Source organism: Andrographis paniculata, unplaced genomic scaffold (assembly GCF_009805555.1).
Source record: "Andrographis paniculata isolate CXL003 unplaced genomic scaffold, ASM980555v1 Contig69END, whole genome shotgun sequence".
NCBI lineage: Eukaryota > Viridiplantae > Streptophyta > Magnoliopsida > Lamiales > Acanthaceae > Andrographis > Andrographis paniculata.
In genome coordinates this window covers 7,758,499-7,770,406 of record NW_026137605.1, presented here as the reverse complement: position 1 = coordinate 7,770,406, position 11,908 = coordinate 7,758,499, and the positions used below count along the sequence as shown (strand labels likewise).

Sequence of the window (11,908 nt, the reverse complement as noted above, 5' to 3'; positions counted from 1 at the left end):
TAAATAATTATTTTATTCTTTTCTTAAAAAAAAAAAAAACAAATTTGTCAAGTTGGACCCGAATTTGAAGGGTTCGAGGCGGGACGGGTCCTGGAGCCGGGTTGAAATGGGGTAGGACAGATCTTAGGTCCTAATATTTTGGTGAGAATCCCGGGGCCTGCAAAACCCGTCCCGTACCAGCCCGTTGACATGCCTAACAATTCAAACCATTCAGGTTTTATTGATCAGTATTTTACTCTTCAATTTATACTATAAACAATACTCCAATTTTTTTATTATTTGTTTAAATTGAAGTATTTTGACACTTTAAAATATGTCTCAAGATATATATGTATATATCTTATCCAGCATAACCATTATTAAAAATAATGGATCCCATTTTGGTGGGAATATGTGTAGGGGAATTGATTTAATAATTTTGGAAAGTGGTGGTAAGTATATATGATCCATGAATCCATCCAACATACCAAAGACATTGTTTGTCTCCCCCATTGGAGTTTCTATATGTCTTTTTCTGCCATTCATTTTCTTGCCACACTTTTTTTTTTTAATGTGTTCACTTAGTTTTTTTAATATACATAATTTTTAAAAATATTATCTAAAAATATAAGGTATTATTACAATAACAGTTAACAGAAATATAAAAAAAAAATTATCATATCTTATAATATATATATATATATATGTATTCATAATTTTTCATACCTCGTAACAAAAATATCAAAAATATCTGAAATTATAAAAATTAAACAAACATATTCTTTGATTGTATTCTTTTTAAAAAAATTTTAAAAAATAATTATTGTACTATTATCAAAATTTATTATAAAAATATATTATTTCATTAAACAAAATATTAAAACATAAAATTTAAACCAACCACACCCATTATGGGCTATTTGCATGATTCTATACAATAATGCACGATCAATATTATTATTATTATTATTATTATTATTATTATTATTATATTGAAAAGATAGATTTTTAGATAATAAAATATGGAGTTTAGTATAATTATAGTGAACGCAAAAGAATTATTAATTCATTTATTTTTAATATATTAATCGATCCGGATCGAATCCATTTTTATCCTTTGGATCTGACTCAAATCAATTAAAATATATATGACTCGACTCATATCCGAATTAATATTCAAATAATTAAACTCGAACTTAAATAAAAGGGTCGGGTCTAGGTTGGATCTTGGTCGTGCCAAACCTATTGTCATTTCTATTTGAAGTTTGCTTTTGATCTTATTATTTATCATCATCCACTTGTACTATTCATTGAAGGTAGGATTAGATAAATAAACAAAGTTTAATTGGATAAGAATTTTGAATAATTTTAAAAATAAGTAGAAAATTAAAAATTATAATATGATGATATTTTGCTAGATAAAATAGATATATATTATTTGTTAAAAGTTTTTTGTATGTATATATAAAATCTAAGACTATGTTATTTATATAAATATTTTTAAAACATATTGAATTAAATAATTTTTTTTTTATAAAGTATTAAATCAAATACTTTGTATGTCTATTTTATAAGTATATATTTATTTTTTACATAAAATTTAACAAATATTATATTTTAATTATACTTGATAATAATTTTGTATGTAAAGATTATTTTACAGTTACTATGCATAAAATTATTGTGAGAATATTGATGTAAATGAATATAAATGCAAGACTATTTATAATATGCAAGTATAATTCATATTTACTAAAAGAATAAATATTTTTTATTTGAATAACTAAAAATGGTAAAATATATACTTACACAAAGTAAAAATGGAGTTAGTACTTAGTTTTTTTATTTTTTATTTTTTATTTTTTTTTTTTATTTTTCAAAATTTTCAAAAGTTAAGAACCGTTTATCTAACAGGTGTATGTCATTTTTGAAGAATGTATTCCTACGTGATTCGCATTTGCTAGTCACTACAGGATACCCTTCTTGCAGTAACCACAAGATTTTTATTTATTTTCTTAAAAAATAATATTCCCTCTGTCTCATCTACTATGTCTATATTGTTATTTTTGTCCGTCCCTACATCTCATGTCATTTTCATTTTTTGAAAAATAATTATGCATTTAATCTTATTTTAAATTTTTTATCTTAATCTTAATTTATAATAATTTATATTATGGATTAATTATTTTTACTAATATATTTTTAATTATCTAATAATTATACTTATCATGAATTCTCGTATCTACCGTAACCAAGGCTTTCCATGTGGGCCGAAAATAGTAATAAAATTGATTTGATTGATTGAGATTTCATGATGAAGTGGGCCATGGTCAACAATAATTACAAAGAAGGGGATGATGATGATGGATGATCATCATCAAATTCTGTGATTACAATACACAACACACATACATATATGAACATGTATATACAACAACTTTGATACTACTATATGATAAAAGCAAGAAACAGGAAAAAAGGTATATATATATATAATATAGATTGTGACATGTATAATGGACAAAATAAAAGCCACCAAATTTATAAAATCAATAATATATCTTGAAGGATTGTTCATGAATAATTCATTCATTTGGGGCCATCTTCTTCACATTTCTTCTAATGATTAAGAGTTTGATTATATATATACATATATTTCAAAAGTTTTAGAGTAGCCCACCACAATAAAGTTGGATGAGGTTGAAGAACATAATAGATTTGATCAAACTTGTGTCGGTAAAATTAACATCCCAACTACTCTAGTAGTCGTAGTAGTAGTGAAGTCTCATCTCATCTTTGACCCAATATATATATATATAAATCAAACAATACGCCTCAGCTCACCTGCCACATATGGTTCGTTTAGTGTGACTTTTCTGTCGATCTGATTTGCAAAGTATTAAGTTCTGTAGAGGGTTTACTCAGTGCTCATTTTCAAGTAGCAGCTGCATATTCCAACGTCATCCAAAAAAAAAACATAATAATAATAATGCATATGTGACATTATTTGGTATATAATACATATTTTAACATATTAGGGTACAATTTTTATGTAGCACAGTCTATTATTGATTTAAACAATAAATATATTCATACAGCACAATATGATATATAAAGTGTGCAATATTATACCAAGTCAAATTCCAATTTCGTAAATAAGCGGAGCTAAAAAAGATTTTTTTTAAAAAATCAATGTTTAACATTTCTACTGTGTATTTGGTTAGCCTTTTTCTTTTTTTTTTTTTTTTTTGTTCATAATGTCTGCATTTCAATTTTTACTGTCCCTGTAAAAGTACACTAATCCAAACAACTATTTTTATATAAAAAATTAAAGTCAAAATAAAAATCAAAATCAAAATAAAAACATTATACATTAGTAACAGTGAAAGGTTGAATCTTATAAATTCGTAAAACCACAACACAAGACTCCGATCAGCTTCAGCTAATTTGTACTAATGGAGAAGCCTATTTTCTTGTGCGCAGCTGCAGCTTTGCTAAGCTTGAGTTGCACAGCTGCTTTGCTCACCCCTAATGGCATCAACTATGAAGGTAACATTTTTAACATATTACATCAATCTATACAATTTTATACACTCACAATTAATACTCATTCCATATTCCAGTGCAAGCTTTGATGGATATCAAGAAATCCCTGAATGACCCTCATGGTGTTCTTCAATGGGACCAGAATTCAGTCGACCCCTGCCCCTGGACAATGGTGGCCTGCTCAAACGACAACCTAGTCATCACTCTGTAAGAAGCTGATCTGAATTCCGAATTAACTTAACTACCTGCATGGATTGGCTTTGTCTTAACTGCAAAAACACTGATCGATGATCTTGCCAGGGCAATTCAAAGCCAGGGATTAACCGGGACGATATCTTCGGGCATAGGAAATCTGACTCAACTCAAGAGCTTGTAAGTAGCAAGAAAATCAAACAGAAATAGATTTTACAATAATCGAATCTGAATTTCTTTAGAAACTCCTCATTTCGAGAATTCAAATCAATCGATCCAATTTGAAATTTTGTAAGTGATACTTACAGAGCTTGCAGGCTTTTACAGGGCAACAAGATTTCAGGGCATATACCGCCTGAATTGGGAAGCCTTCCAGAGCTTGGAGAGATCGATCTTTCGGACAATCTCCTGACAGGGGAAATACCCTCTTCTTTGTCCCACCTGGAAAACCTTCGATACCTGTAAGAACACCATTCATTCCAATCAAATCCCTAGCTTTGTTTTGGCCTTTGATCCCTTCCCTTTTCAAATTCGGTTAATACAGGAGGCTTAACAACAACAGTCTTACCGGAGCTATTCCTATGGCTTTGTGCAATCTGACTCGCCTGAGCTTCCTGTAATTCTCCAGACACCATCTTGATTTGTGATCTTCTAGGTTTCAATCATGTCAAATGTTTGCACCATTGGATTTTATGTTTTGCAGGGACGTGGCATACAATAATTTGCAAGGGCCTGTTCCAAGAATCCTGGCGAAAAGATTCAAGTAAGGGGTTAAGGAATGGAAGTTTCGATCTTGAGAATCACACACTGACGAATAGTTTTGTCGACTGACAGTGTTTTAGGGAATCCTATGATCTGTTCATCCGGCAACGAATCAGGCTGTAATGGAAATTCATCACTGTCTCTAGATAATGCACAAAGTAAGACTTACCTGCTAATTCATGTCTGAATTGGTTCGAATGTTAAGGTTGTCTGGTTTTTCTCCTCTTTCAAGATCCTAAGGCATCAAGAAAACAAGCCAGCCGCGACGTCGCCTTGGCGACTGCATCGAGCTTAGGCTGCATTTCCATGCTAATTCTTGGACTGGGATTCTTACTATGCTGGAAGAATAAGCACAGCAAACAGATATTCTTCGATTTCGCAGGTGAACTTCACATAAAATTCTCAGACTTTAAATGATAGATGTGCAGAAACCACTTACCTTACTACTCAACTGATCGATTTTTCCAGAGCAAAATGGTGAAGAAATGTGCCCTGGAAACCTGAGAAGGTTCGAACTAGTCGAACTACAGAGGGCCACGAACAACTTCAGCAAAAGGAACATCATAGGGAAAGGAGGCTTCGGACACGTCTACAAAGGTTGTCTCCAAGACGGAACGGCTGTAGCAGTGAAAAGGATGAAGGATTTAGGTAGCACAGACGGAGAGATCCAATTCAAGACAGAAGTAGAGATAGTCAGCCTTGCAGTGCATCGAAACCTCCTCGGACTCCATGGATTATGCGTAACTCCAACTGAGAGGCTCCTGGTTTATCCCTACATGTCCAATGGGAACATCGCATCAAGACTCAAAGGTAGAAAAAAAAAATTTCTTACAATCTAGATTACGTTATTCGAGCTTGTAGCTGACACCGGTGTCCGCTACATTGTAGCCAAACCGTCCCTCGATTGGGCTACTAGGAAAAGAATTGCTGTAGGTACAGCAAGGGGATTGTTGTACCTGCATGAGCAGTGCGACCCGAAGATAATCCACCGTGATGTGAAGGCGGCGAATATATTGCTCGACAAGTGCGGCGAGGCGGTGCTCGGAGATTTCGGCCTGGCAAAGCTTCTGGACCGCCAGGATTCGCATTTCACGACTGCTGTTCGTGGCACGGTCGGGCACATAGCACCCGAGTATCTCTGCACAGGCCAGTCCTCAGAGAAAACAGACGTTTTTGGATTCGGAATTCTGCTGGTGGAGCTGATCACCGGTCAGACTGCGCTGGAATTCAGCAAATCGACTAATCAGAAAGGATCTATGATTGATTGGGTTAGTTCTGAGTATTAGTAAACAGAATTAATTTTCACATTCGAATCCATCATTGGCTCATAATAAAAAGAACTACGATTCAGGTGAAGAAAATTGATCGTGACAAAAAACTCGATTTCCTGGTGGACAAGGAACTTGAAAATGAGTACAATAGAGTCGAGCTTGAGGAGATGGTAAAGGTAGCTATATTGTGCACGCAGTACCTTCCCAGACGGAGGCCGATGATGGCTGAAGTTGTTCGGATGCTTGAAGGAGACGGTGTTGCCGAGAAATGGATCGCATCCTCTTTGGACCGGGATTCTGATCTTGCAGATGGCTCTTCATCAAAGTCCTCATTTCTGGTTCAACCTATTGAACTCTCTGGTCCGAGGTGATGATAATATCTAAAAAACAGGGACAACCAAAATATGAAGAGATAATACATTTGAAACATATCCTAACCTCTCAATGAAGATCATCATTTCATTTCTCTCGACAACCATAATTGCTCCGGCATTGCTTGGACTTTCATCGAACTGCCAAAGAAGACACTGTTGAGTCGAAAATAAGAAGATATATAACAGGAGCTCAAGCACTAGCAATCTCCAAATGCTATACTATGAATTCAACTTTTCGTTCTTTCAAGTTAAAAATGTCATTGCAAATGTTGAATCAGAGTTTCAGATTACATGTTATGCAAAAAAGAAAATCTAAGGATTCCAGAAATGAATCCCGAATGAATGCAAAATTGCCTAAGCACACCACATGCTCGATTCTGGAGAGGTGATTCGCCATTATCGAAGGGTGGCATTGCAAGACAATGCTCTGAAACTGTGAGGTAAGCGATGGAAACTATCACTGGTATCTCTAATGGTAATAGTTTGGGTGTTTCTCATTTCCGGATCAAAAGATCCTTGCAGCAAAAAAACCCCAAACTGCCAAGTGCCAACGATGCTATGATCACTGGAGTTTTGGATGGATTCTTTTTGGCAGCTTTATTTTTATCCGATCTTTCCCCTAAATTTGCACGTAAGAGTGTGCTAAGAACATCCAGCTGATGCATTACTTGGTGTTGACCGCGAACTATACTTGATAACTGTCAAGATTATAATGAAATTTCGTCAGATCAGATGCGAAAAGAAGAGCAACTACAATCAGCCGCAATAATTCTCATTAAGAAGAAGATGAATGGATGTATAAAAACTAAAGGCGGCTGATACCTCTTCGGTCAAAGATGATTCTTTTGCCAACTGGGAAGATGAGGAACTCGGTAATAAAGAACCAGACCCTAAACTAGACAGGAAGTACGAGGTTGGAGCGGAGCCATTACAGACTTCAGCTTGCAATGATGCATTTCGTGAAGTGGGGGTAGTTTTCCAGCTTGACAACTTGGAGTTCATTCCTTCGATGCATGACATGAAAACATCCATACGATCATTTAGTGTGGAAATCTGTTCTGCAAGCTGTGTGAGAGCCCCCAAATAATATGTCAGAGAAAGAATGGTAAGATACGTGGAAAATAGGAAATGTAAGACAAAACATTTGATCACAAATAGTTGAATCATACCTGATTTGCTAATGGCATTGGTGCTTCAGCTGTCCTATCCTCAAACCTAGTCTCCAACTTGGACAGGTTTCTGTCCCGGTTTGTCGAATATGAATGTGACATGCCACTGTCCAAACAAAATGTAAATTAGCACATTTTATGTGGGGGAAAAGAAAAAACTCTTATAATTCCTAAATCGAAAAAGAATGGGATATCAAACCACCTTCTAAGATTCTTGATTTTGGTTGCTGCTGAGGGACGAGAAATTGTTGCCTTCGGGCTTGAGACACAGTCCTCATCTATGCTAAGTTTGGATTTCAAATCTTCTGGCAGTTCCTGTTTCTTTCTCTCGATTGAGAACTACCATAAAAAAGAACATAGAAAACAGAAAGCAGATCGGTTCACCTACCATAACCTCATTGATGAGTTTCTCTATCTGAATTTGCTCGATGAAAGTTCTTGGAATGTAAGAACCTTCCAACCCCAGTTGATCAGCTACACTTTTCACGGCAAGGCGATCTCTACCTTGCACCTGTCTCAATCAAAATGTATTCAACTATTAAATGCATGCCATTTTGAGAATTGCATCTAGTTTGTGTAGAAGTAAGATTTTAACATTTAAAGCAGGGATTGAACACGGTACATATGTCTAGAACATTAAGCAGACAGTGAAAATAAAGCAAAAAAGCCAAGTAAATAATAGATAGGGCAGAAATAGAGAAATAAAGACGCCAAGATATGAAACCTGAACATAATGGCGGTTTAATTGTTCCAGCCAATCAATTTTCACTGAAACCCCTTCATCTGTAAAGACATGGCTGTTTCTTTTGAGTATGGCTGCTATAGTGTATCCCAAGGCCATTAATCCACCAAGGAGCCGAACACTGACTTCAAAAGTTATTCTTGGAGAGATGACAAATGGAGGATCGAGGACCCATTCCTACCATTATAATAAGCACAGTGAGTGGAAAAGGAAGATTGTACATCATGTTAAAATAATAGGAAGATAGGAAAAATATTCAAATAAAACTCAAGCAAGCATCATTGACAAAAACCATATTCAAAAACAAATATTTTTCATGTACTATAACATGATGGCCGTCATAAATATATAAACTAAACCAATCACTAGCAAGCATACAATGAGGATTCTTGGCATTTATAAGTTGCAAAATGAATATCAAATCGATCAATACTAAGCTCTGTAAAGCATCATATTAGGAACGCACCTCAAACATCAGATTATATTTTCCATCTTTATTGCGCATCCTCAAATAAGATTGGCAGGTCTCTGGATCTTCGCCAGGTGGTAGAAGATAAATATCGTACGTCTGCTCTGTACTTTCTGAATGTCCCTCAGACATGACTGACTTGACTTGTTCCACTGTCACATTCCTCATCGACTAAATGGAATAAGAATAAAAACAGTTATATATGCTGTGGTTGTAACTTCATTTCTTCTTGACTGAAGAACCAAGCAGAACATTTGATTAAAGTAGAAACTTATAAATCAGGACTAGGAACATACCTTCAGTATATAAGTAGGACTCTGGAATCCGGTAAATGGATTGAATTTATTGCGAATTTTTATATGTGCATTACGGAGGTCAGCCTCAATAAAAGCCTTATACATTGGATACACCTGCAGAGGAGACTAAATGAGAACTTCCAGAAGGCTACCTGGTAGTTGATTCTAGATTGCCAGCTTGATATGGGGAATACTGACCGTTTCGGATATTTGATGTATTATTTCTTGCGGTTCTTGTCCAGCACGTTGAATGTCACGTAAAACACGTTTAACAAGATCAAAGTGCACGCCGCCTGTCACAGAGACCCGAAGATCCAGCAGAGGACGCAATTTTTCACTCAGAGCATAAATTCCCTCTATAATCAAAATGTTGGAACTTGGGACTCCAACTGTCCTGTCATCAGTAATCAGTCTTATACAATCAGAAAGCAATTCATTCTAAATGAAGCAATATATATATATATATATGTGTACTCTGGTCTCTGTTTTTAATAATTCAAGGAACGAGACTAATCATCATTCAACGCAAACATATGCACCGATAGTAAAGATCAAGACTGGAATCCCCAAGAGAAAATTTTAATGAACTTGGTAAGAAAGAGAATTTGATCGTGATGAGAACAGCATACTGTTTTAATTGGACAGAAAATTATAAACGTAAACAACTCAACTACATATTGACCCAAGCAACTTTCTGACTTGCATACTTCTGTTTTCCAGGCTTATAGATGTTCATCCAAGTTACCGACTATTTCGAGGAAAAACAAACAGAAAAAAATAAATAAATAAATAAAGTAGCTGTTTATCAAAGATAAGCACACGATCTTTGAAAAATCTACCGAAATGTTAGAACTTGATTGAAACAACAGTGAAGGAATGGGACCTGTATCCTGTGCGACTGCTGGATTTAAAATCATATATTGGGACTTCAGCCGGCCTCCCTGCCTTCAGATCATGAATGTTTTTCAGCAAGGTCTCATAATCAGTCAAACGAGGATCTGTTAACATGATACCACCGGGAACTACATCATCTATTTATTCAAGGTACATCATCATGCATCTATTTTTTTTTACCATGAACAAAGAGGAAAGGCCAAGAAATAGTGACCAGATAGACTCATTTTAGGAAAGTTTAACAGTGTACAATATAAGTGAGAACAACTGGAAATTTTTTCACCGGGCCAAGGAATGCCAAATTTGGTATAAAGAAAACAAAGCACAAAGGCAAGTCCACATGTAAGAAAAATAATAGGAGTAAGCTTGGCATTTTGAGAAAGTAGATCTATTTGATGTCGATATTACACATGCAAATTGCAAGTGTGATAACAAATTCTTCATTGATAAACAGCTTTAAAAAGTTGCAAAAGGCAGTCTTTGTCGAGAGAAGCAAACACTAGAACAGAAAAATCAGATAAACGACAATCTAAAAAGATCGATGAGGTAAACAAAGAGGGGTAGCGATGAAAATTCCATACCATCAAAGTTACCATCAATAATCCGACTTGAATCATTATAATTGTCCATTGAAATGACAGCGATGTCCGGCATAAAATTGATAATCTTTTCAGTAAACACAGTCTTTCCAGCCCCAGATGGACCGGCTATGCCGACCACTACAAGACCATGATTCCTTTGCGCCAGCAACTGGCACGCACGCACCACAACAAAGAAACCTTTCTCAAATGACAAATTATCAGGAATGGGAGCAATCTCATAGCGATCCGTGCCCTTCCTCTTAACCACTCGAACTTGATCTTTCAACAGACCAGCTCTATGATGAGTTGATTCGGCATTGGACGTATCGCTAACCATTAGTATTCTAGGCAATTAATCTCTGAAAAAACACATAAGAACAAATAAAACTCGCAGAATTTCATCCGATTAAAGGCAGATAGCAACTTAAAACACATGAATACATTGTGATCTAAGACGGCGAGGCACTAATTTAGAAAAACAAGATTGCCTAGCAGTCTCAACAAACAATCCCTCAGATAAATATATTGGCTCAAAAAAAGGCAAGATCCCTATATTTCAAGCTAATTTAATCCTAGTAAAATCATACCATTTCATCTCAAGAAAGCAACCATTACACCAAACATCAACACAGAACTAAGTAAAACACAATCATAGATTAATCCAGAATTATTAAAGAAGCAAATAAACGTATACAGAATCAAGAACAATTCTCTTTTCACTCAACCATCTTTCCCCAATATTCAACCAAATCAATACCCACAGTACCTAACAAAATCCAATCCATACATGATCAGCATTACAAAACAAAGTAAAAAAACTAAAAAAATAAAAAATCCACAGAGAAACCAATTTATGAGAAACAAATTACGCCCAAGAAACAACTTCTTGATATCTGTAGATTGATCTAGAAACCAAAGCAAGCCCAACAGAGGCAGCCTCCTCGATTACTCAAAAATGCCCCAAGTTCTCCAATAGTATATGAGAACAAAACGAGTCAAGGGAGTGAATGGGAAATAACAAAGCCGTAGGCATACTTGAGGATAAATATGCATCAATAAAATATATTCGATATATTGAAAGAGCAGAAGAGAAGAGAAGAGAAGAGTGACCTGGTGCGGCGATGCTCGTTGTTCTGTGTGTTTTCGGTTACAAGTGGGGCACGGCAGAAGAAAAAGAAAGGCAAAGCGTGGAAGCTTTTAGCCATTAAATTGTGGAGGGTAGGCGGGACACTGTATACGTGTGCATTTTCCTTCCATTCTTGATTTCCTTCATTCCGCCCGTCTCATGATTTGCTGTGCTGTGCTGTCATTATTCGTTTAACGACAAGACTGCAATTTTGCCTCTGGAATGACGGTGATGCTTATCGATTTTGTATTTTTATTTTATTTTATTTTTGTGGGTTCCGAAGATTTTTGGGGAATTGGGACTTGTTGAGAAATCCCCATCTGTGGATGGATTTATTTATTTTTTAGGGTTTTATGCTTCCCCATCTCCGCGTGATTGCCTTCCCATTTATTTCAGTTCAGTTCAGTTCAGTTTATCCCCTGTAATTTGGGGTTTGTTTGTCTTGAAATTATTTATAAGTGGTTTATTTATTTATTTTGCGAAAAGCCGATACTATTTGTTTTGTGA

At 35.2% G+C, this 11,908-nt stretch overlaps 2 protein-coding genes across 5 annotated transcripts; one reads left to right on the top strand and one right to left on the bottom strand.

The window, feature by feature from the left end:
• Positions 1 to 3,352: 3,352 nt before the first annotated feature.
• Positions 3,353 to 6,624, top strand: LOC127263669 (protein NSP-INTERACTING KINASE 2-like). Its single transcript, XM_051292810.1, has 11 exons — positions 3,353 to 3,528; positions 3,603 to 3,732; positions 3,826 to 3,897; positions 4,035 to 4,178; positions 4,262 to 4,333; positions 4,421 to 4,480; positions 4,552 to 4,637; positions 4,712 to 4,861; positions 4,948 to 5,289; positions 5,368 to 5,747; positions 5,831 to 6,624. The coding sequence occupies exons 1-11, from the start codon at positions 3,435 to 3,437 to the stop codon at positions 6,119 to 6,121; spliced, it is 1,821 nt and encodes a 606-aa protein (XP_051148767.1). The 5' UTR covers positions 3,353 to 3,434; the 3' UTR covers positions 6,122 to 6,624.
• On the bottom strand, positions 6,345 to 11,671 carry LOC127263668 (inorganic pyrophosphatase TTM2-like). Of its 4 annotated transcripts, none has more exons than XM_051292805.1 (12): positions 11,386 to 11,671; positions 10,276 to 10,634; positions 9,684 to 9,798; positions 8,999 to 9,194; positions 8,801 to 8,914; positions 8,502 to 8,675; positions 8,018 to 8,212; positions 7,682 to 7,804; positions 7,496 to 7,608; positions 7,294 to 7,399; positions 6,947 to 7,189; positions 6,345 to 6,822 (listed from the first exon to the last, which is right to left on the bottom strand). In XM_051292805.1, exons 2-12 carry the CDS (start codon positions 10,610 to 10,612, stop codon positions 6,619 to 6,621), a joined length of 1,920 nt encoding a protein of 639 aa, XP_051148762.1. In that variant the 5' UTR covers positions 10,613 to 10,634; positions 11,386 to 11,671; the 3' UTR covers positions 6,345 to 6,618. The 4 variants fall into 4 exon arrangements, with proteins under 4 accessions (XP_051148762.1, XP_051148763.1, XP_051148765.1 ...); XM_051292806.1 differs by lacking the exon at positions 11,386 to 11,671 and adding an exon at positions 11,145 to 11,337; XM_051292808.1 differs by lacking the exon at positions 11,386 to 11,671 and adding an exon at positions 11,159 to 11,337.
• Between the last annotated feature and the right edge of the window lie 237 nt (positions 11,672 to 11,908).